The sequence below is a fragment of the Aquarana catesbeiana genome, linkage group LG08, assembly GCF_042186555.1.
Source record: "Aquarana catesbeiana isolate 2022-GZ linkage group LG08, ASM4218655v1, whole genome shotgun sequence".
In the NCBI taxonomy this organism is placed as follows: Eukaryota; Metazoa; Chordata; class Amphibia; order Anura; family Ranidae; genus Aquarana; species Aquarana catesbeiana.
In genome coordinates, this window is record NC_133331.1 from 144,336,699 (window position 1) to 144,364,684 (window position 27,986).

A 27,986-nucleotide genomic window follows, 5' to 3' on the forward strand; every position below is an offset into this window, starting at 1 on the left:
TAGAGCCTCGGGCTCTAATTATGCGCTTCGAAAAAAAAAAAACCCTATTGGAATCCATGCGTAAGGCACCCTGCATGTAGATAAGGGGCCGGGCGCATGGATTAGGGAGTAGCGTCCCTGCGCCTTGCATGAGCGGCTGCCACTGGAGGTTAGTATGTGTATGCATCTGTGGAGGTCTGCAATAAAGTCAACCAGATGCTTTGCCAACAGATGCAAAGCACAGATTCATTTTAAAACTAAATAAGAGCCAGGCATTACCAATGCATTAAAATTACCCTTTTTAAATGAAGCTGGCCACATTTTCTTTTATATATAAAATAAAGACAATTTATTGCTCCAGTGTATGTTACAGCATAATATGGGAAACATTTTAGAAACAAAAGGACTGCGTTAGAAGCCGCTATGCATGCAAAATAAACGTATTCATGTATATAGTGCTTCACTATGCTAGCAATGCAGCGCACTAAATGATATCACTCTTGAGTTAGTTCAACTGTATATTCTTTTTATCCAAAATATTTCTCAAACCTTGTTAGCTGCCTAGATATTAGAGTAGTGGACCCCCTTGCTGCTGGCTTCTTAGCAGCATTTATACCCTTGCCTCCTGCAAGCAATGTGCATAGTGCAGGGACCTACAACAGCCAATCAGGTATTCTATTCTCATATAATGAAAAGTAAAATCAGATTGACAGGTCTCCATGAAAATTATGGAGCATGAGAGTGGGAGCGGGACTGTTTAAGGTCAGACTTACTGCACATCATGCATGCTCTTTGCTATGCTGAATTCTGAAATCTTACTATTCAATCCATTTTCAATTTCCAGCTTGGTACGTAAACATAAATTTGTGTTTACAATAAGTATTATTTTCCATCTGAACTATTTTATAGTGGGGTTGAGGTTTCTAAAGCAAGAATTGTATGGAAGATCCAAAATGTTATGTCTGTTTTATTGCTCATTATAGCTGTATTATTATCTCTGGTAGTACTCTCTTCACGGGAGAAGATAATTGCTCAAGAATCTGTGATTTTTATTAGACAGGACACAGCTGCAAACAAGGAAGGAAAGAGTGGCCATCTTCCACTGGAGCCACAGGCAGGCCTTTACTGCATTAGTAAACGCATTCAATATGACAAACAGCTCCAGCCGATATGTAATGACATATTGAGGTCTGAGCATTCAATACTTCACAGTGCTTTTCTTCCATCTCTATTTGTCTGTAAAAGGATGCACTCATGTCTAAATCTGGATTTTCTTAAAGGGGTTCTTTACATTATTATCACAATATAAAGCCTTTACACATATATATTTGCTGTGTTGTGCCACACAAAAGCCTTGATAGCTGTATATTTTCTTTGTGTGCTAAATTTGCCTCACCCTTTCAGCACTCTTGATTAAAGAAAATTGGTACTGTGACATTTGTGCTGCCGAAATTTGACAGTTTGTGATGGAGCGCAAGCCTGAGTGTGCCAAAGTGGCAGCAGAAATAGCAGATACTTACATAATCACTTGGGTCTTTGACCACCACAGGGCTGGAATAGAGGAAAATCATCAACAGTAACCCCTGCTACGCTGGTAAGCCAAGTCTTCCAGGGATTAGCAATCTAGAGCTCCTAGTAATAAGCCAGCATCAGCTGATGCCCATAGGTGCTACGTTTCTGGCAAGCATGGACACCTCAGAAACACCTTTTCTGAGCGGAAAAGGCCAACATCGCCTGGGCTGCCAGTGTTTTTTTTTACCAGTGAACGAGCAAGAGGTGACGAGAACAACCTATAGCTTGTTATCATAGGTCAGCAAATCGTTATGGGCTCCCAAGACACCATTTCAGAAGTGACACTAGTTTGCCTTCAGCTGGTAGACAAAAAGAGCATCATCCCAGAGAAGTTTCTTAGTCTTATTGGAGTTGGGGACACAGAGTGCTTTCCACCTCTGTCTAGTTGAATTTCAGATCCTCAACTCAGAAGTCATGGCACTCTCAGATTTCTGCTCTCAGCATATATTCTTCTGGGTGAGGCTGGCTCCCCTAGCTTTGTCCACCACCCCTTGCTCTCTGTCTCCCCACCTTGCACTGTCCATCTCCCTCTCGCGTTGCTCCCCCCGCTTTCCTTTCTCTCCCTCGTTCTCTCTACCTCACTGTTTTATCTGCCCCCCTCTTATGCCCCGTACACACGGTCGGATTTTCCGACGGAAAATGTGTGATAGGACCTTGTTGTCGGAAATTCCGACCATGTGTAGGCTCCATCACACATTTTCCATCGGATTTTCCGACACACAAAATTTGAGAGCAGGATATAAAATTTTCCGACAACAAAATCCGTTGTCGGAAATTCCGATCGTGTGTACACAAATCCGACGGACAAAGTGCCACGCATGCTCAGAATAAATACAGAGATGAAAGCTATTGGCCACTGCCCCGTTTATAGTCCCGACGTACGTGTTGTCGGAATGTTCGAACAAAGTCCGACCGTGTGTACGGGGCATTACTCTCTTGGTCTTCCCTCTCCCCTTTTGCTCTCTCTCTTTTGCCCTCTATTTCTCTCCCCTGCTCACACCAAGCGCTCACCACTAGGGCACATCGAAAACAATGCTGTATTGAAGAGAATTGCACTGAGTTGCGTAAAGCTGTGGACATGCTGCAAGCTTCTACAACACAATGGACACCACCTCATGTGACCGCCAATCACCAAACCGCAGCTCTGCTGCTGTACATATGAATAAATGAAATGTCATCTGTGACATTTCATCAAAATAAAAAATAAAAGATAAACAGACTTATGTAATAGCGCAAGGCAATGCCGGTATACAACGGACACCAGTCTGCACGATAGAATAGCCTTGTCCCCCTGAGTGATTCGTTAGTAGTTCTACTGCGGGATTTGGAAAGGGGCATTACTACACTGATTGTGGGAGAACATAATGGGCGACCCAGAGAGAGAGAAAGAGTTATCCTGGAATTGATGCTACAGCAGAAAGACTTAAACATCTAGACGTAATCTGAGAAAATCATAACAAAGAAAATGACATAAGCTCTGAGTTGTGGTTGTGAGGTGAACTTAGCAACACAGGGGTTGATTTACTAAAACAGGAGAGTACAAAATCTGGTGCAGCTCTGCATGGAAACCTATCAGCTTCCAGGTTTTATTGTCAAAGCTTAATTGAACAAGTTGAAATTAGAAGCCGATTGGCTATCTTGCATAGCTGCACCAGATTTTGCACTCTCCAGTTTTTTAAATTAACCCCACAGGAGGGGGCATGGCTTGTGGCGTATGGAGTAGGTAGTGTGGTGTGACCACTCCGCCGAAAATCCAGGCTAATATCCTGCTTATACCATCCTGAAACAGCGCAATTATCCCTCCTCTGCTCACAGCCCCGCTACAGAACCGTACCATCGGTGTCTGCAATCCCGCGGTAGACGTGTCACGAAAGGGAGGAAAAGACTCCCAGCCCACTGCAGACTATGCGGGGCAAGATGGTGGCCGGACACAGCACTCGGCTAAAGATGCAGTCATGAAGCTCTTTGCCAAGACGCCAGGGAAAGACAACCACCCTAAGATGCCTTCCTTCACCCTGGCAGCTGCCGACCAGGATCCCCCCTTAACGCTGTCCTGCTTGGACATGCCCTATGTTTCTTGTCTCCTTAACTGTTTTGAGGATACAGTGATTTTGTTCTTCAGTTATTGGTTATTTTTCTTTGTTTGCCTACACTGGCCCCTGCTGGTTGCAGGGAATAGGACCTGTTTTTTGGTGTTTATTCAACCGGAATAATTTCCCTCCGAAAGAGACTATTGCTCAACTACCCTGAATTTGCTCATGGTGTCCTACTGTCCACAACTCTACTGTTTTGCTCTGGGAAGCCCACTAGTGACTGTCTACACCTGATGCCGTCCCTTTTATTTACCCCTCTCTAGAATGCGGGGGACCCGGCTGTTTCATATATGCCCTCCTTTTTTCCCATGGCTAATGTATGTACTCTCATCTCAAGGAATGTTAGAGGCTGGGTGATGGAGTGAAGCGGGTGGCTCTTATCGCTACGGTGAAGGCCCACAAACCAGCTGTGGTGTGCCTACAGGAAACGCACTTGCAAGTCACTTCTATTTCTATGCTCAAACTCCGTAGCTACCCCACCCAGTTTCACTCCACTCACACAACCTATTCCAGAGGTGTCAGCATTCTTATATCACATTTCATTTCCCTTCAGCTATTGCATTCCCTAATAAGATGACCAGGGATGACATATTTTCCTGCTATGCAAATTGGCAGGGATAGTGTGTATTGTGGCAAATATATATGTCCCTCCACCCTTCTCTTTCAACAGCCTGAAATGCTTGACACAATTTATAGCTGTACACTCCAATGTCCCTATATGGGTGATGGGGGATTTCAATAATGTTCTGGACAAACAGATGGATACATTTTATCCTATAACTAGCGGTGGCCCCCAACCCAGGGGCCCTACTCCTTTTGCTCATTTTCTTGCAGAAATAGGCTTGAGAGATGTGTGGCGGAACAAATACCCCAATGTGCAATGCTTTTCTTGCTATTCAGCTTCTTATACATGTCTCTCCCGAATAGATATGTGTTTAGGCAACAACTTGGCACATCAGATGGTCGACTCGGTACTGTATGGTCCTCGAAACATCTCAGACCACTCCCTCCTCAGTGTCCACATCAATTTATCTCTGAGCCCAAGCAAGCACCGACTATGGAAGGTCAACCCTTTCTGGTTTACGCTATTCCCAACCCCCACTCCCATCCCCAAATCAATTGGGGAGTTCTTGAGACACAGCAGAGGCTCGACTAGGTCCATAGTGATTTCGGATACCCTAAAGGCCCATCCACGGGGTTTAATTATTACGCAGATCTCTGTTATTAAAACAAAAGAATGGGAGAACCTAGTACTTAGCGAAGCTGCCAAAATGGAGGAATTATATATTGCTGCCCCCTCATCAGACTCTCAGCAGATGGTTGGAGGCCCAGGCCTTGTACCAGCAGATCTCTACTACTGCGGCTAAAGATAAGAGATTTTTCATGCAGCAGCGGTACTTCAATGAAGGGGAAAACACAGGACACCTGCTAGCAATGATAGCTAGGGCCCAACAGGGACGGACCCACATAGAAGCCATCCAAAATGTAAAGGGTGAAACGGTCGTTGTGCAGGAGCAGATATCTGAAGCATTCTCTCACTTTTTTCAAGACTTATACACCTCCAAGGTACACCCCCACAATGGCAGAGCTGTATCTTTTTTTAGATCAGTGCACCCACTCATGTATATCAAGACAGGGCTTTGATGCACTGAATGAACCAATAAAATTAGAGGAACTTTCCCTAGCGGTCACGCAGATAACCCATAAATTAACCCCACAGTCTGCTTATATCTATTCCCGTGAAAGCTGCTTAAAACCTCATGTGAGGCACTGCATTGTAGTACACCTACCAGGCAGAGTTTGGCCCTGAGGAAGTGCCATGGGTTCCGTGATCCCTCAGGTGCTTGGGACAGAAATGGCAATGCCTTGGTGTGGAATAATGGATTGCTCTGACATATGCTGTGAAGACTTTTGACTACTTGAATATTTGTAAAAAAAACTTGTAAATAGCTTTAGAAAACCTCATCATCTGGACATCACTTTATTTATATATAGCATCATTAAAGATTCCTGTAAAGATCCAGACGAGGAGAGGGCTAACAAAAGGATGCAGAGAGCAGAATGAATTTGTTAACCTGAGTCTGTTTCATGGAGAGTAAGGAGAAAGCAGTGGATGAGTCTGGACTGTTTCACAAAAAAACTTGAAGAGCAGTTTTAAGCCTGCTGACAGAATATGGATGTCAATTAGGTGAATGTTTCTAAATCTAGCTGAAACGTCTTATGGCAAGTAGAGAAAACATTCTGGTTTTTGGGTACAACAAGGTAGAGTGACTCATGGAAAGTGAACAGAGTTTCTGAAGTGCAGACACGTTGACTGCATCAAGGAAAAGTTATCGTGCCCTATTAGTATGAACGGTAGTCAGACAGTACTACCTTATTATATTTTGTCATACTCAGCAAGATCATGCTGATTGGAAGATGTCCTGAGATACTGGATTGGCTGATATTTTTTTGCCCTTGCTATTGCTAGATCTGAGAGGAGGAGCTGTAAAGTTTTGGAAAGGTAAGCCCTGCCACACACATGCCTTGGAGGGGCCAGGAGGACTGCGCGCGGTAACAATACTGCTGCTTCTCATACAGAATAGAAACCAACTTTGATATATGACACCAAAAAACGTCTGGGTATGGTTGGGAGGCTTTTTTTGATACTGTGCTGTTTCAAACTCTGTGCAGAGTAAGCCTTGTGTACTCCTGGGCCTTTAGAGATGATGATACCAACCTGTCTGGTTTGTTGAAAGGCAACACCAGCCTTAAAGCCGTGCAGAAAATGTACCCACTGTGAAGAAATCTGATTCAAATCGTTATTATTGCCGTCAGAATTAGTGGATCTACAGCTGGACTAGTTACTAGATATAGAATGGAAAAATAAGGAAAGAATAAAAAGATGGATTTCAGAAAACTTGGTGTACAGAAAAACAAGGGTGCTGGAGGAACACTCTACAAAGCAAAACTCGACTGAACGTTGGAGCCTGCAGCAGAGAGACATTTTACGCCCGGGGCACTGGCTCATAGTCAGAAACATTGTGGCACTGACACCAGAAGATTCTCGGTCACAAGTTGAAAGGAAACCGACTGCTAGTGCAGTGGTGGAGGAATTAGACTATGACAAGTTGGTTTAGTTAAAGGAATCCTTTAAAGTGGAGGAAACCACACAGGACAAGGCAAGCACGTTCCCTGACTAGGAGATGTTGCTGGGGCTTGTGCACCTCCCAACATAGAACAGATAATCAAGGCCTATCTGAACTCTTTATTGCCAGGCACTTCCACTCAGGTTCACAAAGGCATCAACTAGAAGGGAGTTAACAGGAGCAATTTTCCTATTACTCCACGCTGCTTAAAGCAGACCTTGAGTCATTTTTTCAACTTTCCATCTATTAAATCCTCTGCCCTTGTTGTTTTAACTTGGATAGTAAAACATTTTTATTTCTGTCAGTAAAGACCTTATACAGCCCACTTCCTGTTTCTTCTCTGGTAAAAAAAAAACAACTAGGCTTATGAAATCATGCACAGCTTTCTCTCTCACTCTCATGAAGGCAGGGAGGGGGATGAGTCATAAAAGGGCCAATGAGAGCTGCAGGGTTGCAGAGCTGGAGGTGTGCCTCTGTGTGTAGGTTAAATCCAGGAAGTGAACAGGCAGCAGTTTCAGCTGCCCACAGACAAAATGGAGGCAGCCAGACTCAGTGGAGGGAGATCTCTGCAGCATATTTGGCAAGTACAGAATCACAGTATATATATATAAAATAATATGCAAAGTGGTTGGAGGGAAGCTTAAGAATGGCAAAGATGTTTTTATTACATATTATGTGAGCAGACTGCAGTTCCTCTTTAAGCGAAGCATGAAACTAAACTGCCTTGTTTACAAAAAAAGAGTAGGGGTTGAAATTTCCATATGTCCCTGAAGACCTTTTTGATGAACTAGAGAAATGTCACCAAGAAATATATGACAAGGGCATATGGGAGTACCAAAGGTGACTGCCATCTTCAAATGAGCAATCCTATGAGTCATAAACTCCAGGACTGTTTGAGATTTCAGCTTTGGGAGAATTATCTTGCAAAACAAGATACTTATAGTGAGACTATCGGGATCAAATTGAGTTCTTGAAATGTTGAGATGACGAAGGAAACGTAGTTTATTTACCATGATAACAAATAATATGCTTAGCCAGAATGGACAGAAAGGATCCTCATAGAAATTAATTGGTACATTAAAGTGAGTGTAAAGGTATTTTTTTTTTAATTTTAAATAAAAACAGCTTTGAATTTACCTGCTCTCTGCAATGGTGGTGGCTCTTTTCAGAATGGCCCCTTACCTCTTCTTCTGGTGTCCCCTGCCGACGCTCTCTGCTCTGCCTCTTCTGCGTGTGCCACCATAGCAAGCCACTTGCTATGAGGGCACACATGCAGGCGCACTTCTGAGCTAGGCTGTGTGCATCCATAGGGCCCCACACCCTGCTCCCTCAATGGCCAATGGCTCCCACTGCTCTCAGCAAAGCCTGTGAGACCAGGAAGAGGGGAGAGAAGACCTACAGCCGGGCTCAGTGCTGAATCAATAGAGGTCTCAGATAAGTGTTCGGGAGAAGGAGGTGGGTAACAGGCAATGGATTTTTTTTATCTTAATGCAAACAATGCATTAAGGTAAAAATCCTTTAGACCCCTTTCACACTGCCGGCGCCTGGGCGTCGGCGGTAAAGCAGTGCTATTTTTAGCATCGCTTTACTGTCGTTTTAGTGGTGCTATTCGGCCGCTAGCGGGGTGGTTTTATTCCCCCGCCAGCGGCCGAAAAGGGGTTAGATCCTCCTGCAAAACGCCGCCGGAGCGGCATTTTGCCGGCGGTATCGCAGAGCTGCCCCATTGATTTCAATGGGGAGCAGCGGTGGAGGAGCGGTGAGTTCACTGCTCCAAAGAAGCTGCTGGCAGGACTTTTTCTGATGCCCTGCCAGCGCACCGTGCCAGTGTGAAAGCCGTCGGGCTTTCACACTGGAGTGCATGGAGCAGCTGTTTTAGGGCGGTTTGCAGTCGCTATTTTTAACGCTATAGCGCCTGCAAAACGCTCCAGTGTGAAAGGGGTCTTAGTGTTTAGAACCACTTTAACCGGTTCACGACCAGCCGCCGCACGGGTGGGTGAAATGACAAAGTGAAGTGATTACATCTCCCTCTCTGGAATTATTTTCCATTCGAGAGAGAGAAAAGAGGACATCCAAACTTGAGTTGCACAAACACTACACTATAGGGACACATTTCACCCCCTCCCCGATCGCCCCCTCCCCTCCAAATAACCCCTTCACTCCCTGTCACTGTGTCACCTAATGCAGTGTTCATATTTTTCTTTGATCACTGTACTGGTGTCATTTGTGACACTAATCAGCATTGGGGTACTTAGTAGTAGGCCCAGATAGGTCTAGGGACCCCCCCCCCCAACCCCCCTAATAAAGGTTTAACCCCTTGATCACCCCGTCACCAGTGATCACCGTATTAGTGTCATGGGTGATGCTGGTTAGTTAGCATCAGGGCACGCGCCGTACATTACCTAATAAAAGGTTTAACCCCCGATCCCTGATAGCGCTAACACCCACGCACGCACCCTACAACTCTCTTAGTAGTATAGTGTCTGAACGGATCAATATTTTTGATCTGATCAGAACTATATTAGCGTCCCCAATAGTTTAGGACTCCCAAAAATGCAGCGTTAGCGGGATCAGCCCAGATACCTGCTAGCACCTGCGTTTAACCCCTCTGCCCAGCCCAGCTCACCCAAGTGCATTATCAATCAATCACTAACTTACAACACATATAACTGCAGCATTCGCAGAGCCAGGCCTGATCCCTGTGAACGCTAACAGTTTTTTTGGTAGGGTTTGTAGCAGCCGTTCACAACCAGTTGCTCATTTTGCCTGTGAGTCGCACTAGTTGTACCTATCAATTTAGAGGCAAAAATGTCTAAACAGAGATACACTAGTGAAGAGGCCTACATGTTTCTGAGCATGACAGATGAGAGTGAAGAGGAACTCGCCCATCTGTCAGATTCAGGCTCAGAATACGAACCTGTAGACAGCAGCGCCACCCTGACAGATAGCTCTGACAGCGAAGTAGTGGTCCCTACCACGTACCCGATCCCGTTCTGCTGAGGTGCAAGAACCGCAGGGCTCTCATATGGAGCAGAGAGCCAGTACTAGTGCGGCTCATCCTTCTGGTGAATTGGCAAGCACCAGCGGCTTAGTACATCCTGGTCGTACATCCAGCACTGCAGTAACACTTGGTGACGCAAAGAGTCCTATAAGTGCAGTTCAAGCTGGTGAGGTGGCTAGCACAACTAGTGTCCCGCAGCCACCAAGAAGACAAAGACAGACCCATCAAGCCCATCGTGCACTTCCTGCTGCATTTGTTGACCCAAATTGGGAGCCCACCACTTCTGCAGCACCGTACTTCCCCCATTCACTGGCCAACCTGGAATTCAGGTGGAAACAGTTGATTTTACGTTGCTTGATTTTTATTCGCTGTTTTTCACGGAAGATCTCTAGAGATCTATTGTGGACAAAAGCAATTTGTATGCTGGTCAATTCATCGCTGCTAATCCCCAGTTGACCCTTGCCAGAGATTGGAGACCTATTACGGTCTTCGAATCTAAGACCTTCCTGGGCCTATCCCTCCTCATGGGCATAACTAAAAAAAAGTGAGTTGCGGTCATATTGGTCCACTGACCCAATTCACCATATGCCCTTGTTCCCTGCCTCCATGACCAGGACACGATTCAAGCAGATCTTGCGGTTCGTGCATTTCAATGACAATGAACTGTCGTCCACGGAGTGACCCTGAATACGATCGGCTCCGTGCGTTCTAATCGCCGGGGCTTAACCCAGCGGCTTGTAGATTCCCGTCTTAGGCTGGAGGAGAGAGCCTGCTTGAGATGTAATAATTTGCTCGCTGTGAAGTGGAGGGATAATAAGAATGTTTTCAGTCTAACCTCCCTTCATGCAGACAGATGGTCCAAATTCAAAACGGTGACTGGTGTTGTGGAGAAACCCCTCTGTGTCCACAAATACAACCTTAACATGGGAGGGGTGGACCTCAACATCCAGTTGTTGGCGCTGTACCCAACTGCCCGTAAGGCCAGACGCTGATATAAAAAGTGTCTGTATATTTATTAAAATTGGCTCTGCTGAATGCTTATGTGCTATACAAAGCTTCAGGATGAACTGGATCCTTCCTTAAATTCCAGGAAGAGATCATCACAGCCCTTCTGTTTCCATATGGTGCTGTGGCCCAACTTCCCAATCCAAATGTAGTGAGCTGGCTGCATAAGAGGCATTTTCTGTATGTCCTCCCTGGTACCTCTACTCAAAGAAAATCCCCAAAGATGATGTCGTGCCTGCAGAAAATGCGGATATAGGCGTGACACCTGCTTTTATTGTCCCTCCTGTCCTGACCAACCTGGTCTGGTCTTTGCATTGGTGAACGTTTCGAACGCTACTACAAACTAGTGGAGTATTACCGTAGGGTACAGCATTGCATAGTCCTAGGGCACACTTACACAGGGTCTCGAAAGATAAGATGGCCATCACATTTTGAAATCTGGAACGTTTACAGTTCATATAAAAAAGTGCAAAAAAAAAAAAAAAAAAGCGCACACAAAAAAACCACAAAAAAAATAAAAAAAGCCAAAAATAGTTTTGGCTTTCTTTTTCTTCTCACTCTATTGTTCTCTCTCTTATGTTTGCTCTCTATTGTTACTGTATTTTAGAACTTTAATGTTTTATTTTTCTATGTTTTATTGCATTTTCTTTGCAGGTATGGTATGTCTTACTGTTATACTGTAATGTTACTTTGTTTTATTGTTAACCATCATTTGCTTAGCAGGTACGCCATTCAGCTGCAGCACGGGTTTATTTATATTGACAGCAACAGCGTTTGCTCCCACGATATGTAAAGCCATGACTCCAGCGCTGTAGGAGGTGATTTCACCACCACAGTTAAAAAAAAAAAAAAAAAAAAAGAGCATATATGCTGAAGCATGGGGGCAGGGGTGGAAGAGTGATTTGCTCCTAACATTAGAGGCGGATTGCCCCCATGCTTCAGCATATATTTTTTAGGCACAGATTGCGTTAAAAAAATCAAGTTGCTTTATTGAGTTAATGTTTTATCGTTACCATTGTTTGCTTTTCAGGTACGTCATTCAGCTGCAGCACTAATTTATTTATCTTGACAGCAACAGCGTTTGCTCTCACGATACCAAAATCAGCAACTTCAGCGCTATAGGAGGTGATTTCACCACCACAGTTAAAAAAAAATTTTAAAAAATGGTGCATGTATGCCCATCATTAGAAGTGGGTGGATGAAGGGCGGTATTCTAACGGTGGGCATACCCACTGATCAATCTCTTTTTTTGTTCCGCGCACAGGTTGAATGAAAAAAAGAACATTACAATATATGCCCAACAAGGACCAGCAACGTACTGGTATGTTGCTGGACTGAGTGATTATACCAGAATGATGCCTGCAGGTTTAGGTATCATCTTGATAGCATTCTTTTCCGCCAGCAGTCGGCTTTCATGTAAAAGCAATCCTAGTGGCTAAATAGCCTCTAGACTGCTTTTACAAGCAGTGGGAGGGAACATCCCCCCCCCACCGTCTTCTATGGTTTTCTCGGGCTCTCCTGTCCCAACAGGGAACCCGAGAATGCAGCTGGTGGTTCGCCAGCTGACCATAGACCTGAGCCTGAACAGCTCCAATTATCTCTATGGCCTAAGAAACCGGAAGCTATGTGCATTGACTTAGGTTTCACCGAATATAAACCACGCCATTGGAAAATTATTTTATCACACTGATCTTGGTGTGGTCAGATGCTTGAGGGTAGAGGAGAGATCTAGGGTCTAATAGACCCCATTTTTTTCAAAAAAAAAAAAAAAAAAGGAGTACCTGTCACTACCTATTGCATATTTGCATTCCCTATGATAACAATAAAAATGATAAAAAATAAACATAAAAAATTAAAAGAACCGTTTAAAAATAATAAAAAAGCAAAATAAATAATAAAAAAAAAGCACCCCTGCCCCCCGAGCTCACGCACAAAGACGAACGCAAGCGTTGGTCTGGTGTCATATGTAAACAGCAATTGCACCATGCATGTGAGGTATCACTGTGAAGGTCAGATTGAGGGCAGTCATTTTAGCAGTAGATCTCCTCTGTAAATCTAAAGTGGTAACCTGTAAAGGATTTTAGAGGCTTTTAAAAATGTATGTAGTTTGTCGCCGCTGCACATTTGTGCGCAATTTTAAAGCATGTCGTGTTTAGTAACCATGTACTCGGCATGAGATCATCTTTTTTATCTCATCAAACATTTGGGCAATATAGTGTGCTTTAATGCATTAAAATGAAAAAAAGCGTTTTTTTCCCCATAAAAAAATGCATTTGAAAAATCGCTGCACAAATACTGTGAAAAAAAAATTGCAAAACCCACCATGTTAATCTGTAGGGCCTTGGCTTTAAAAAAAATATATAATCTTTGGGGGTTCAAAGTAATTTTCTAGCAAAAAAAAAAATGTTTTTTCATGTAAACAAAAAGTGTCAGAAAGGGCTTTGTCTTCAAGTGGTTAGAAGAGTGGGTGATGTGTGACATAAGCTTCTAATGTTGTGCAAAAAATGCCAGGACAGCTTCTCCTGAGTATTGGGATACCACATGTGTGAGAACTTTTTGGAGCCTAGCTGTGTACAGGACCCCAAAAACCAAGCACAGTCTTCAGGCTTTCTAAAGGCGTAAAATTGTGATTTTACTCCTCACTACCTATTCACAGTTACAGAGGCTCTGAAATGTCCAGATAGCACAAACTCCCCCCCAAATGACCCCATTTTGGAAAGTAGACAACCCAAGGTATTTGCTAAGAGGCATGGTGAGTATTTTGCAGCTCTCATTTGTGTTTGAAAATGAAGAAAGAAAAGAAACATTTTTTTCTTTTTTCAATTTTCAAAACTTTGTGACAAAAAGCGAGATCTGCAAAATACTCAACATGCCTCTCAGCAAATAGTTTTGGATGTCTAAAATGGGGTATTGGGGGGGGGGGGGTGCTATCTTGGCATCTTATGGCCTTCGAACCTGTGATAGGTAGTGAGGAGTGAAATCAAAAATTTACACCCTTAGAAATCCTGAAGGCGGTGCTTGGTTTTCGGGGTCCTTTATGTGGCTAGGCTCCCTGGTATCCCCTTTCTCAGGAGAAGCAGCAGAATGTATTTTGGTGTGTAATTCCACATATAATCATGGCATGTATGAGCAATATATCATTTAGTGACAATTTTGTGTATTTTTTTTTTGTCATTTTTCAATCACTTGTGACAAAAAAATTAAATATTCAATGGACTCAACATGCCTTTCAGCAAATTCCTTGGGGTGTTTACATTTCAAAATGAGGTCATTTGGGGGGGGGGGGGGGGGTTGTACTGCCCTGCCATTTTAGCACCTCAAGAAATGACGCTATAACTTTTGCGCAAACCAAAAAATATACAATTATTGACATTTTTTTACCAAAGACATGTGACTGAATACATTTTGGCTTAAAATGAATGACTAAAATTGAATGTATTAGATATTTTTTATAACAAAAAGTAGAAAAAATAATTTTTTTTCAAAATTTTCAGTCTTTTTCCATTTATATCGCAAAAAATTAAAAAAAAGCAGAGGCAATCAAATACCATCAAAAGAAAGCTCTATTTGTGGGGAAAAAAAAGGACGCAAATTTCGTTTGGGTACAGCATTGCATGACCGCACAATTACCAGTTAAAGCAGCGCAGTGCCAAATTGTAAAAAGTGCCCTGGTCATTGAGCAGCCAAATCTTCCGGGGCTGAAGTGGTTAATGCTCTTCATACTGGTGCTTAAAAAAGTATGTAAAACACTATTGATCTATGTTGCTGAAGTGTTGGTTGTCCTTTTTGAAGGGAGAGAATCTTTCTATACTGGAGTCTTTACATTCGCCTCAGCACTCTTAATTGAAAAAGGAAACGTTTTTCTCCCACTGGGAAATGCAAGGACACGAATTTGGAAAAATATGTGACATTTGACACATTAGACATTAGAGTTCTAGGACTAGCAAATAATTTATGATTTTTTTTTTTTTAAAGGTGTTTATTGCTCATTTGTTTACTAGACACTCTCTCTGTTTTGGTCAAGGGTTAGCACAAGGACATGCCAAGTTCAACCTAGGGGTCCTATAATACAGTTATCCTCATAGTGACAACCAATGTCTTTTCACTTATAAGGACAGATTTGCAGAGTCAGGGGGAAGAATGGTTGGAAAACACCTAACTTTAGACCATTGGAGTCTGATAACTGTCAGAAGGGAACCAGGTGGAGTTAAAGGAAGGAATTAGGTTATACTACTCTGTGTGAAATTAGAACTGCACAACTAAGTGTGTCAGAGTCTGGGCATCCCCTATCCTGAGGTAGCATTGTACCTTTGACTATGTTCCCCAGGAGTTTTGATGGTATTTACACTGAAGGATGAGCAATGAGGCATTTCTATAGGTGTATGACCGTATGGATCAGGAGGAAAGGTGGTTGAAGACTGAAGTTGAGTTGAAACTGAAGAAAATTAAGGTGGGCTCAGGATAACTGCTGCAGCTTCAAAGGGTTATATTGTGGAGATGCAAGTTTGCATGAAAGTAGCCAATTTCAACATATGAGAGGACTTGCTATAAGTGTGGTAAGGCAAAAATGTACCTTTAAACTAGCTTAAAACATAACCAGAACACTTTGGGGTCTATTTAAAAAAACGAATCTGCACAGCCATTTATCTAGTGAATTTGCATGTACATATGTTCTTTGCAAACTGGGCAAATACAAGTGTTCTTCAGGCTATTTTCTCTTCTGGACAAACGTAAAATAACACATTATAGCCACTAGATGGAGCACAGAAGTATAGGAAATACAGTACATACATCAACAAGAGATACAATGTAAACATTCTAGAGAATGCAAGAGGGAATGCATTTTTTTGTATAAATAGGCCCCTTTAGGTCTGTTTGATACTGGGCATACATTCAAATTTAACACTAAAGACTACATCTTTTTCTCCAACATGTCATGTGTCTGCTGCCAACCAAATATTTAAAAAAAATGCATATCAGGTTCTGATGTAATCAAAGCAGGAAATATCTCCCCATCTGCATTGTCAGGAAGACTTTTTCCCATCTTTGGTCATTCCACAGAGAAAAACTACCACAAAAATGGTGAGAAACTGAACACAGTTCAAATTTAGTATTCCATGTCTGTAAAAAACTTCAGAGGCATTTAAAGTCACTCAAGGTCAGTGAGCTTTTCAATGAGAACATGAAATGTCAAAGTAAAGTAACCAGATTCACTAGCTGCCTGAGTCTCATGCAAGCAGGTGTCTGGATGTCTGTGCCATGGTGGTGTTTATAGCTTTGATATCTCAGTTTGTCAAAGCATGCAAAAATTATTTGACTAGCACTGGGCTATTATTTTCTAGTCACACTGAAATAGAAGTCAGAGATTTGCAGCCATTGCTATGTATGAATCCAGGTAACAAAATTCCAGGTGCTCAGGCACAGGGTGATGATCATGCCCTTGGCAAGTCATTTTTGATCTAACTTGCTGACCCCGTATGGGTTAAATGATCTCTACTAAACATTAATCAGTCAAGATTAATTAAATTGAAATGTCAAAGTAACCAGCTGCATTAGCTGCATGAGGCTTGTGTGAACAGGTGTCTGGATATTTATGCCTCAGTGTTGTTGATTGGTTTGATATGTCAGTTTGTCACAGCATGCAAAAGTCTATTTGACTAGCACATAGCTTATTTTCTACCTGCACTTAAAAGCAAAGTCAGAGGTTTGCAGCAACCCACTCTACAAAATGTAAGGTGTTTAGGCATAGGGTGATGATCGTGGGTGGCAAAGTCATTTTAGACCCGACTTGCTGACCATGTATGGGTTAAATGATCTCTGCTGAAAAATAATTACCTATGACTACACATCGTGGCTCAGTTGCCCATATACATAGTCATATCACCACCAGCATGACCAGCTGCAGCTTAAAACCAGACCTTTCAATTCAGCCAAATCTTCAAGTCTAGAATGGACCATTGTGTACGGTAGCAGACAGTTGGACTGAGCAGCTGGATAAGCTGCTGTATGGCCAACTTTTGGTCAGAAAACCAAAAGCTCAGATCAAAATTGTAAAAAGGAACAGAAAAGAAGCATGGAAGGTGACCTTTCATTCTCTGGTTTCAATACCTTTGAGTCACTATCCAGAGGACAAATATGCAGACAAGGACTTCTGACTTTCTTTGACTTTACTGATAAACTTGTTCCAAGTCAGTGGCTGAAATGTGAAAGCTGAATATCCCTCTCACCCTCTAAAGCATGTTCCAGCATCTGTTGTTTTCTTCTTCTACCTTGTCCCTGTAGCAAGGCACAGCTTTTATTAGTCCCTGTGACAATATCCCCAGACTTGTAAAATTCTAACAGAGGCAACTGTTGGGTTGAGGGATCAGTATGGTGCCCTATATAAGTTTTAATTGACATAGTCTGGCCCATCCAAAACTACATCTCCCATATCTCTCTGCATAGTATATGGACAGGCTCTTCGGCGTTCAAGGCAGCAGGACTGTTCTGCTGAGAAGGGAATCAATGAATGTATGTTGAAAAGGAGAGAGAGGCAACAATACATGACATTCTGTTGTCCAGCAGGGGTAAACTAAGGCAGGGCTTACAACACTGCCTCCAAAAAGCCTGTCCATATACTATGCAGAGAGATATGAGAGATGTAGTTATGGATAGGCCAGACTATGTCAATTGAAACTTAGGGCACCATACTGATCCCTCAACCCAACAGTTGCCTTTGTTAGAATTTTACAAGTCTGGGGATATTGTCACAGGGACTAATAAAAGCTGTGCCTTGCTACAGGGACAAGGATTTCTGTGCACTGGAAGCACTGTGTTGCCAGTCCACAAAACAAAGTTAGGAGAACAACGGATTTCTGACAGGGCCAACACTGTATTCACTTTATATACTGTACAGTATTTTTCCTGCAGCATTTAAGAGGGTAAAACACATCTCAAAAAAAACTGAACAGGTTTGCTTAATCTTCCAAAAATTACTCTGTTAGCTTTTTTTCTGACAGCATTGTATCAGCATGTCAACAACTCTGCCAAGTGGTAAAATCGGGTCTTATATCAATACTGCAGAAAGTCTCTGGTTTTTCTATAGCAGCCAGTCAGGTGTTCACTGTTATCTTCCATCTGCTCGACATACAGAGCTGATAAATGGTTTCTATTGCTATGAGTGGCATTCCTTCCATCTGCCAGCTCTGAAAAATGAGGCCTAATATCCTCAGTAGACAAAGGATTTAGGTAAGGCTGGTAAGCTTCTCATAAGCCTATAGAGGCTACAAATCATTTAATAAAACTGTGGAAACACAAGGTAAAGACATTTGCAGAGCTTAGGCCTCATTTACAAATTATTACTCTTTCGCAAGACAACTTGCCAGATTCCAACTTTTATTTGCTAAAACGCAGTGGTAAAATGAATCAAACATTTTCTATGGCTGCTGTTGGGGGACTTCAGGGGTGCATCACCTCCTAGGCATATGAGGTTGGGGGACATAATCACACCTGCCAATTTCCTTAATCAGCTTCATCCGTTCTCTGACCACCACATCCCGTTCTCTGTTCTGTCGTTTGAACATCTAAGCAGGCTGACGGGAGTTAAAAAAAGCAAAGTTTTACATATTTTGATTAAAGTTCAAGTCCAGCTAAAACACATTTTTATATTCTCTGTCAGGGTTTTATTGCTGACTTTGTCCATGCTGGACAGATTTCCCCCTCACTTTTTGTTCTGGTGACCACAAAGAGGTAGTCATGAGATCTCCCTAGTGGGAACACAAAGCAATGAAAACCTGTCAGAGCTTCGCCTTTATGAATGTCTTTACCCGTGTTATAGAAATTTTGTTCACTTCCTGTCTTTGTGAATAGGTGAGGAAAAAAGTCCAATGCTTACAGAATCCGAAATAAAAACCTAATAGCGGTTCTGAACATTTCCAACTTTCTCCAAAACTAATGCTTAGTCTGGAGTTGGGCATAAATCTATTATTATATGTATTATTAATATCCCATTATGTAAAAAAATTTACAAAATAATTCTATATTATCCTTGGATAATAAACAAAAATGGAAAAGTACCTCAAGGTACTTGGCACTTTAAGGGCAGATTCAGGAATATTAGATAGATTGACTTATAAAAAGTATAAAGTTTATCAATACATAATAAAAGACGTTGATGCATAGATCAGCATAGATTACATAAAACAGCAAAATATACAGGGGCTCATGTAGAGCTGCTTAGTGACGTAGTTGCCTCTTCTCGTTGTGCCCGGACAGTACAGCCTTCATTGATGTCAATTCTTCATGTGACCTTTACACCAGCACTGGTATCACTTCCCGACCAACTATGCTTGGCCATTCACAAAACACCATGGTTTTATCACAAGATGTGGCCAAGGGTACATCAGAGCTAACATTTTTTGTTTCAGGACTTGAAGGACACTTGTCATTAACAAAATTTACTGGCACCCCAGGCATGGCATTGCAGCATGACCAGTGTGCTCATTTTACTCAATGTTCCTCTTCAAAGTACATACACTGCAACACTTTGTACAGTACAGGCAATCCTTTCAGCCAAGATGTTTCCATCCTTTGTGTCATTTCTTGCCATTCCCATGGTGCTGTATTGTGTGTAAGCTCTAATGAGATGCCGAGGTTTAATTGCTCCACAGAGGAAAAGGACACACTTAATTGCATATAGAACAATGCGGCACTGTACCGGTTAACTCAAACTCTGTATTTGTTTAGTCATGTATGTGGCTGGGTGGATTATTGTCTAGTTATGCTGATCATTTATGGCAGATATACTAGAAATATATAAACTGAAAAGCTGTGTCACACAGTTTCAGGCAAGCAAAGGACTTTAAAAGTCGTGACTGTCCATGAAGACATTCAAGTGCACAATGAATGACTGCAGGCTGGCAATAAAAATATATTTATATCACTATTTTCAGCATGAAATACTACTGGGATGATTTCTGAAAACTGGAGCAAGAAAAAGAAGATGCGCCCAACAGCAACTAATCTGATTTAAAGTGAACCTGTGAAGTGCAGGCTTCAAGGCGATCATCACTACCTAGTTAGTGACAAAAAAAACAAACAAAACAGAAGCACCCAGTATTTCCAGTGGTAAAATGAATACGTGGCGGCATTGGGAGGCCAGTAAGAGAACCTGTCACTTTAGCCTAAATAAGGAAAGTGATGGATTCTCTTTAAACTTTGAAAGCATATGCATTGCCTAATGTGGAATTGCAAACATGCTGTTACCCTTTAACGTTCCAAAAGCAGTTAAAAAAAAAAAAGAAATATCTGCTCAAATCTGCTTGATATCAGCAAAACCATTCTTGCTTTGCTTCAATCCCAAAGCCTATGTCCCATGTTTGCATTGTTTGTTCTCAACATAACCAATAAAAAAAAAAAAAAAAAAGCAATGGAAAACAAATATTGTGCCCCTTTCACACGTGTGGATCCCGGGAGGATCCGTTTTTGGACATCCGCTTGCTCAGCGAGGATCGCTCCGTTGATCCCCGCTGAGCCGGTGGATGACTAGTCTGTCTCAGCACACTGTGCAGAAACGGACCGGTCAGATCTCCACTTTCCTCTATGGGGGGATCGGATAAAAATGGACTGTCTGTCCGTTTTCATCCGATTTGACCCGCAGACGGATGGAAAATTAGGATTTTCCTCCGTCATCAGTTTCGGAGCATAGCGGAAACTGATGTCATCAGATGTCAGCGGATGTTCATCCGCTGACATCCGCTATCCCATAGGGATACATGTATGTCTGTTTTTCATCCGAAAATGGATGGATGAAAAATGGACATACGGTCCGCCCGTGTGAAAGGGGCCTTAATATGACCAAATAATGTTCATCTTCCTCCAGCTGACTTCTCTTTTCAATTAAAATTTATGTGAACCCTAACAATAAACTTCTCTTTTAGTCTGTTAAATAGGCTGGTAAAAGCCTTTTGTTGTATCTGTTTGATAAGTGCAAAAAATACTCATTGATCCTGCCAGAAATCTTGAGAGCTGTTAACGTCCTGTGTGCTCTGTCTCTGGTGAAATATTCTCTGTGGACTGCAGAATACCATTTCCTTAGGTCTATGTTCCTAAACCTTTCCCAGTCAAGACACCCTTTAAAGTTTTGCACAATCTCGAGGTACTCTATTCTAAAATGGGAAAAACTAAACAAATAGTTTTACATAATGCAGCAGTATCCACACATGTACTACACCCAGCGTTAGAGGTTATGTATTCTTTCAAAGCCAATACACTTTTACACACTGGAACGGACTAGTATTTCAGGGTTTCTCTTCTTCAATGTCCCTCCCTCACTCAGCTAATGTAATGTGCTGATGGAGAGTCAGGCAAACAAGGATGCTGTGCAGGAGCCCGACGTCTCCTTGAACAACCGATGACTTCAATGGTTGTTAGGATGCTGGAAAGTAGTAATGGTGCACAATGAAAATCTGTGGCTTTGTGCAACTAAAAGCCAAGCTTTGTCCAACCGCTGGTTTGTATACATTTTTGGGTAGTTTTTAGGCATTTTGCTTTGGCACCTCTGAAGAAACCTGGAGGCACCCTGGTTGAAAAAGAAGTCCTAACACATTTCCTCTGCTAGGTGACAACTCTGCTCCTCCATAAATGTAGAGTATAAAAAGTGCTTTGTCCCTGTGGGACAGGATACGTGTTAATGGCAGGAACTTCAAGTCAAAATAAAGGGAAAAAAGCCTTATAAAAAGAAAAAACGAATGCAGCCACCATGTCTAAGTACTGGTAGACTTAAATGTATTACATGTTGACTCCTGGGTTTAGAATGGTCTTAAGGGAAACATGGTGGATGCTAATGCTGACCTCCTTCTGTGAAAAGTGCCTAGCTATCACGATGACCCTAATGCTACAATACTTCGAGTTACCTGTGCAGAAGTATGAAAATAAAAAAGTACTGCATTTCCTTGCCTCCCACCCCCTCTGCGTTTTTGCTTTAGGAAGCTGCAGAGTATGATGCCAGGCATTCAATGCTTAGATTTTTCAGGACAGAAAGCATAGTTTTCTGGTTACAGGATCCTGGTGCAGGAGTTTGCAAACAAGATGTTGAAGTGTTTTTAAAGTCCCTATGTGACTTTACATGTATCCCCTATGGGTATCCAGCCATTAACAATAGCGTATTTGGTTTATTTTTTTAAATGAAAATGCTAAATACCTTTTCTCACACCGCAGCCGTGCAGTCATGTGACCCCCTTGTGCTGGCCGGCCCAAGCTATGGAGGGAAGCGGGAGGGGCCTAGATTCTTCAGTGACATCAGCCAGGGGGAACACGTGACCACACAACGGCGGTGTGGGAAAAGGTATTTAGCCTTTTCATTTAAAAAAAAAAAACAAATACACCATTGTGAATGGCAGGATAATCAGTAGTGGATGCATGTATATTGGCTGCATTATGCAGCTGAATAGCGGCTGGAGGGATGGGGAGGAGAGCCGCTCCCATGCTGACAGGGAAGGAGGCAGGGGGAGAGGGGAGAGACTGTCAGAGTAGCGCAGCAGGATGACGGAGGCACGAAAACTGTCCACGATAATTATAGATTAGCAGCCACGATTACCGTGGTCAGCACAGACAGGGGGACACAGGAACTGGCAGGATCAACCAGGTATAATACAAGATAGGAAGAGAAGAAGTTGCACAGCACAAGCACTGTGCTATACACAATGCCTTAAAGGAACAGGATCTTAGTTTTGTTTTTGTTTTTTTGGGTTATAACAACTAAGTATACAGGGGTGATTGTTGAAAGGGGTCCTTTGGTTAGGGTATTGCTCTTTGCCTCTTGAGCTCTGTGCTGATCTACTAGTGCTGAAAACCAACATATTAAGCAAGGCTAATGGCCAGGCAACTAACAAAAAAAAAAAAAAAAAAACACAAAAATCACCAATGGTAGTGCATGTAATTTTTTAAATAACAGGTTTACTTTAAGTATAATGATGGTCTCTGCTGGAGGTGGTTAAAAGATTCCAAAGAGCATTCTGTTGCATCTCCTAGTTATAAAATGAATCCATTAGTTATAACATGTTATATATTCATTTACATTTTCTGGGAGAAAAAAAAAGTCTGTTTTTCGCTTAAAACGTAGATTTGGTCAAGGACATTGTTTTAGTGACTGCAGTAGGTGAAGGTTGACATCACTCACACAATAATGGTGTGTGGTTGGCAAGAGAACAGGACTGAAAATAGCAACAATTTAGCAGCAGAAATGCTTTCCTTCTAGGTTACTTCAAGAACTTAGACAACAGTTTGAAGGAGAACTCTAGGCAAATCGAAAAAAGAAAAATCAATATATAGACGAATTTAAAGTGATATTAAAGGCAGTATTTTTTTTTAAATAACAAACTGTCATACTTACCTGCTCTGTGCAGTGGTTTTGCACAGAGCAGCCCTGATACTCCACCGCCGACGCTCCTGGCCCCTCCATCCTGCCAAGTGCTATGCTATGGGGGCATCCAAGCAGGCTGCTCTGTGTGTCAATTCCATTCCTGCGCTCTCCTCATTGGCTCACTGGCTGTGATTGACAGTAGCGGTAGCCAATGGTTCTCGCTGCTGTCTCAGTCAATGAGGAGGAAGAGACCTGGGAGAGCCTCTTCTCATGCCAATCGCTGGATTGGGATGTGGCTCTGGTAAGTATTTGGGGAGTGCTGCATACAGAAGGTTTTTAAGTTCATGCATGCAATGTGTGAAGGTAAAAAAACCTTAAACCTTTACAACCACTTTAAAAGACCTCCTTCAGATGTTTGTTGCAGAGTCCCCATTAAAAAGGTTTTCCTATTGAACAAGTAAGGCCCCTTTCACACGTGCGGATCCGTGTTGATCCGACCCGTGAACATCCGCTTGCTCAGTGGGGATCGCTCCGTTGATCCCCGCTGAGCCGGCGGATGACAGGGCGGTCCCTGCACACTGTGCAGGGACCGCCCTGTCAGATCTCCGCTCTCCCCTATGGTCTGTCCGTGTTCATCCAATCCACTCTGCAGACGGATAGAAAAATAGGATTTTCCTCCGTCATCAGTTTTGGAGCATAGCGGAAACTGATGTCATCGGATGTCAGCGGATGTTCATCCGCTGACACCCACTATCCCATAGGGATGCTTGTATGTCCGTATTTCATCTAAAAACGGATGGATGAAATACATGTGAAAGGGGCCTAAGGGAAATACTTTCCAACATAAACACAGGCAAAAAAATAAATAAAAATTATTTGTATTATGGGGAAAAACTTCTGTCTGATTTTTACTGTGTCAGATGTCACCAATGGAGAGATTTTCCTCACTTTTTGTGTGGTCAGAGACTCAGAAAGTGATGGGAGACCTCAACGCTGGGGACACAGCAACGAGATCTGATCCTTCCCCAATCTATCTACTGAATATATTTAGAGTTTAAGCTCCAAATAATATGTTATATACATTTTAAATGACTGAATTTGATCACAATCTGCTATACTTGTTAAACTATTACAGCCAAAGATCGATGTACACTTTCACATTGAAATATGGCATTGCTACTTTACCTTGGAAATATTACTGGAACGGCTGACTGAACGCCCCAGAGTCTTCTCATTCTGAAACACAATGAAAACAGAAAATCATCAGATTTGTTAAAAGATTATGTACAGCTAAGAAAATAGATAACTGGAGCATTAGTTGCGTTAACTTTATTTTCACCTGGTATATCATGTTTCAAGATAATATTGAATAATCGTCTTATGCAATATCAATCCTATTAGTCAAAATAATTCATGATCTCCTAACTCTGAAGCTTGGTAAATGTTTATTGACACAAGACGAATGGAAATATTACACATTTTTGCATGGTGTCACCAGTCTGCTCCCAGGGTTTATGAGTCCAACACCTTTGTCAGTGCTGGATTACCAAGTAGGCAGAGCAGGCCCCGGCCTATGGGCCCCTGTGACAACAGATCAATATAATATTGATTTGATCTTGAAAGAAAATGAAAAAAAAGATAGAAATGAATTGACTCAAACAATAACATTACATTAAAATGATTGTAAAGTCTTGTTTAAAAAAAAAATAAAACAAACATGTCATACTTACCCCCTCTGTGCAGTTGGTTTTGCAGGGAGCAGCCTGGATCCTCTTCTTCTCAGGTCCCTCTTCGCTGCTCCTGGCCCCTCCCTCCCATTGAGTGACCCCACAGCCAGCAGCTTGCTATGGGGGCACCCGAGCTGAGTCAAAGCTTTGTGTATCCATTCAGATACGGAGCCCCAACCTGGCCCTGCCCCCTCTCTCCCGATAGGATAAATCACTTTGATTGATAGCCACGGAAGCCAATGGGGCTGCTGCTGTGTCTCAGCCAATCAGGAGGAGAGTCCCGGACAGCTAAGACACTTGTGGACATCGCTGGAGAGAGATGGGGCTCAGGTAAGTAATTAGGGGGTGCTGGGGAGGCTGCTTCACACAGAAAGTTTTTCATCTTGATGCATAGAATGCATTAAGATAAAAAAACCTTCTCCCTTTACAACTCCTTTAACCCCTTAGCGTCTGCGCTATAGCCGAATGACAGCCACAGCACGGACCTGAATTTCCGGGAGGCCGTCACGGAGACTCGGGTGATCACAGATCCGAGTAAGGGGCTGATCCCGGCCCCATACCACGTGATCAGCTGTCAGCCAATGACAGTTGATCACATGATGTAAACAAAAGCTCGGTAATCTTTTTTTTTTCTCCTCACGCTGTCAGCCGATCACCGGCTTATGTGCAAGGGACATCGGTCCCGAAGGGGAAGAGGCAATTCTGCCTCATCTGTGCCCACCAGTACCACCTGTCAGTGCCCGCCAGTGCCACCTATCAATGCCCACAAGTGCCACCTAGCGGTGCTGCCTATTAATGTAACCAACCAGTGCCGATTAGTGCCCATTATTGCTACCCATCAGTGCCCATCACTGCCACCTCATCAGCGTACATCAATGAAGGGGAAAAATTTTATAACAAAATATAAAAAAATATAAATTTTTTTTAAAAAATGTGGTCTTTTTAAATTTTTTTAACAAAAAATAAAAACCACAGAGGTGATCACCACCAAAAGAAAGCTTTATCTGTGGGAAAAAAAATGATAAAAATTTAATTTGGGTACAGTGTTGTATGACCGCGCAATTGTCATTCAAAGTGCATCAGAGCTGAAAGCTGAAAATTGGTCTGGACAGGAGGGGGGTTTAAGTGCCCAGTAAGCAAGTGGTTAAAGACTCTATAGAGAAAATACTGTAATAATGTAATGTACCAAATAACAACTTAAAGTCCATCATCAGGGTTACATTAAAGTTGGTCTCTTACAAAACTGGAACCAGAGGTGATCCTATTCTAGACCTAGTACTAACAAACGGGGATCGACTGATGTTGAGGTGGGTTCTAGTGATCACCAATGTCTTTGGTTTGATATTAAAATAAGAATGAAAAAAATCATACACAAAAAAACAAAAGGTTTTAGATTTCAAAAAGGACAAATTTGCTGAAATTCAGAAATTCATAAAAAATTAATTAAAAGGTTGGAGTAAAATGACAGAAGCAAGTAATCAGTGGGCACCGTTAAAGTCTACCATTCTGGAGGCAACTAGATTATATGTCAGGCAAGTTAGCAATAATAACTTGAAGAAAAAAACAATATGCTCACTAAAGAGGTAAGTAAGATAGTAAAGGAAAAAAAAAAAAACATAATCGGCACATAGAAGATTCAATAGACAAAAACGAGACCAAACACATTATCAGTGCTGCCAAAGCACAGAAAGAGGAGGAAATTGCTGAATCTATTAAGAAAGGAGATAAAAACCTTTTTTAGGCACATTATTGATAGACGGAAAAAATACAATGGAATCACTAAAATGAAAACTGGGCACAATACATATGTTGAGGGAGACCTGGATGTAGCAAACCATAGTCTTCTCAGGAATAAATTGCACTAACAACAAGTTGGGGAATCGTATTGGTTGTAGTAATGACGGTTCATTTTTAGGATTTCTGGAGACAGGAGGTAGCAGAGAAACTGGCTCGGTAAAAGCTTAATAAATGGGTCCGGATAGTATTCATCCCATCATTCTAAGAGAACTTTGCGGTATAGTTGTTGGGCTATTCAGGGGCGTAGATAAGGGGGAGTCCAACCTTTTTGCTCTCCATTTACATAAATCTGCAGGGACACATCCTGCAGCCTCCTGTCTCAGATTTGGACATGCCACACACTCTACTGCCTGACCCCATTTTCATCCCAGCTTACTTTCATCTCTTCTGCAGCCAGATACATTCTTTGCAGTCATTTAAGATTATTTTCTTTCAGCCAGCATAGCATAATAGAATATAAATATTATATATATAAAAATATTTCATTTCAATATCTCCATATATCCTAGTATAGTACTAGAGTGAGACTCAGACTGCAGTGGTTGGGACTGTATACTGTTGCTACTTTTGAAAAGAGTAGTAAAAGTATGCAGTGCAAACACTGTCTGCAGCCATGAATGATACAGCAACTGTGATCATTATTATCACGCTGATGATTACACTGTACAGCCTATATACAGTACAGTCACATGAAGTACAGTGTGATCATCAGCATAATGATGATCACAGGTGCTGTGGCTGTATCACTCTAAACTCTGCACGTAGCGCACTCAGCACACCCTGAACTCTGCACTCTGTACGTAGCACACTCTGAACTTTGCATTCTGTTTGTAATGCACCCTGAACTTTGCACTCTGTACGTAGTGCACTCCTGAACTCTGCACTCCTTATGTAACTCACTGCTGAACCCTGTACTCTGTACATAACGTACCCTTGAACCCTGCCAAATACACAAAAATGTATAAATATGTATATATGTTTATACACACACGTGTGTTTGAGCTTTGGGGGTGTGCGCCCTAATGTAATAGGCTACACACAGCTATGGTTACTAGGCTGAACATCTGCACTCCAGTTACCCCCTCTAATATACAAAAAGTCCAATCACAGTGAAAATATGGGAAAGAACTGTTGCTACGTTTCACGCTGAACTAGAGCTTACTCCTAATGCAATGTGTTATGGTTGCATTATGGGTAAGCACTAGTTCAGCATGAAACGTATCAACAGTTTTTTCCCATATTTTCACAGTGATTGCTGTATTTATAAGAACTTTTTTTATAATAAGGTATAACTAAAAAGGCAAAACTTTTTTTTCCCCCATTTTGGATGGAGTAGAGAGGGATTAG

General features: G+C 42.2%; 1 protein-coding gene across 6 annotated transcripts in view; it reads right to left on the reverse strand.

Annotated features, from left to right (window-relative positions):
* The window catches only part of MARCHF8 (membrane associated ring-CH-type finger 8), a 367,138-nt gene that overhangs the window by 34,743 nt on the left and 304,409 nt on the right, over nucleotides 1–27,986 (reverse strand). For all 6 annotated transcript variants that reach the window (XM_073596520.1, XM_073596522.1, XM_073596521.1 and 3 more), the window contains one exon: nucleotides 24,301–24,351. In XM_073596520.1, coding sequence (XP_073452621.1) covers nucleotides 24,301–24,351 — 51 coding nt within the window. The remainder of the gene's footprint in view (nucleotides 1–24,300; nucleotides 24,352–27,986) is intronic.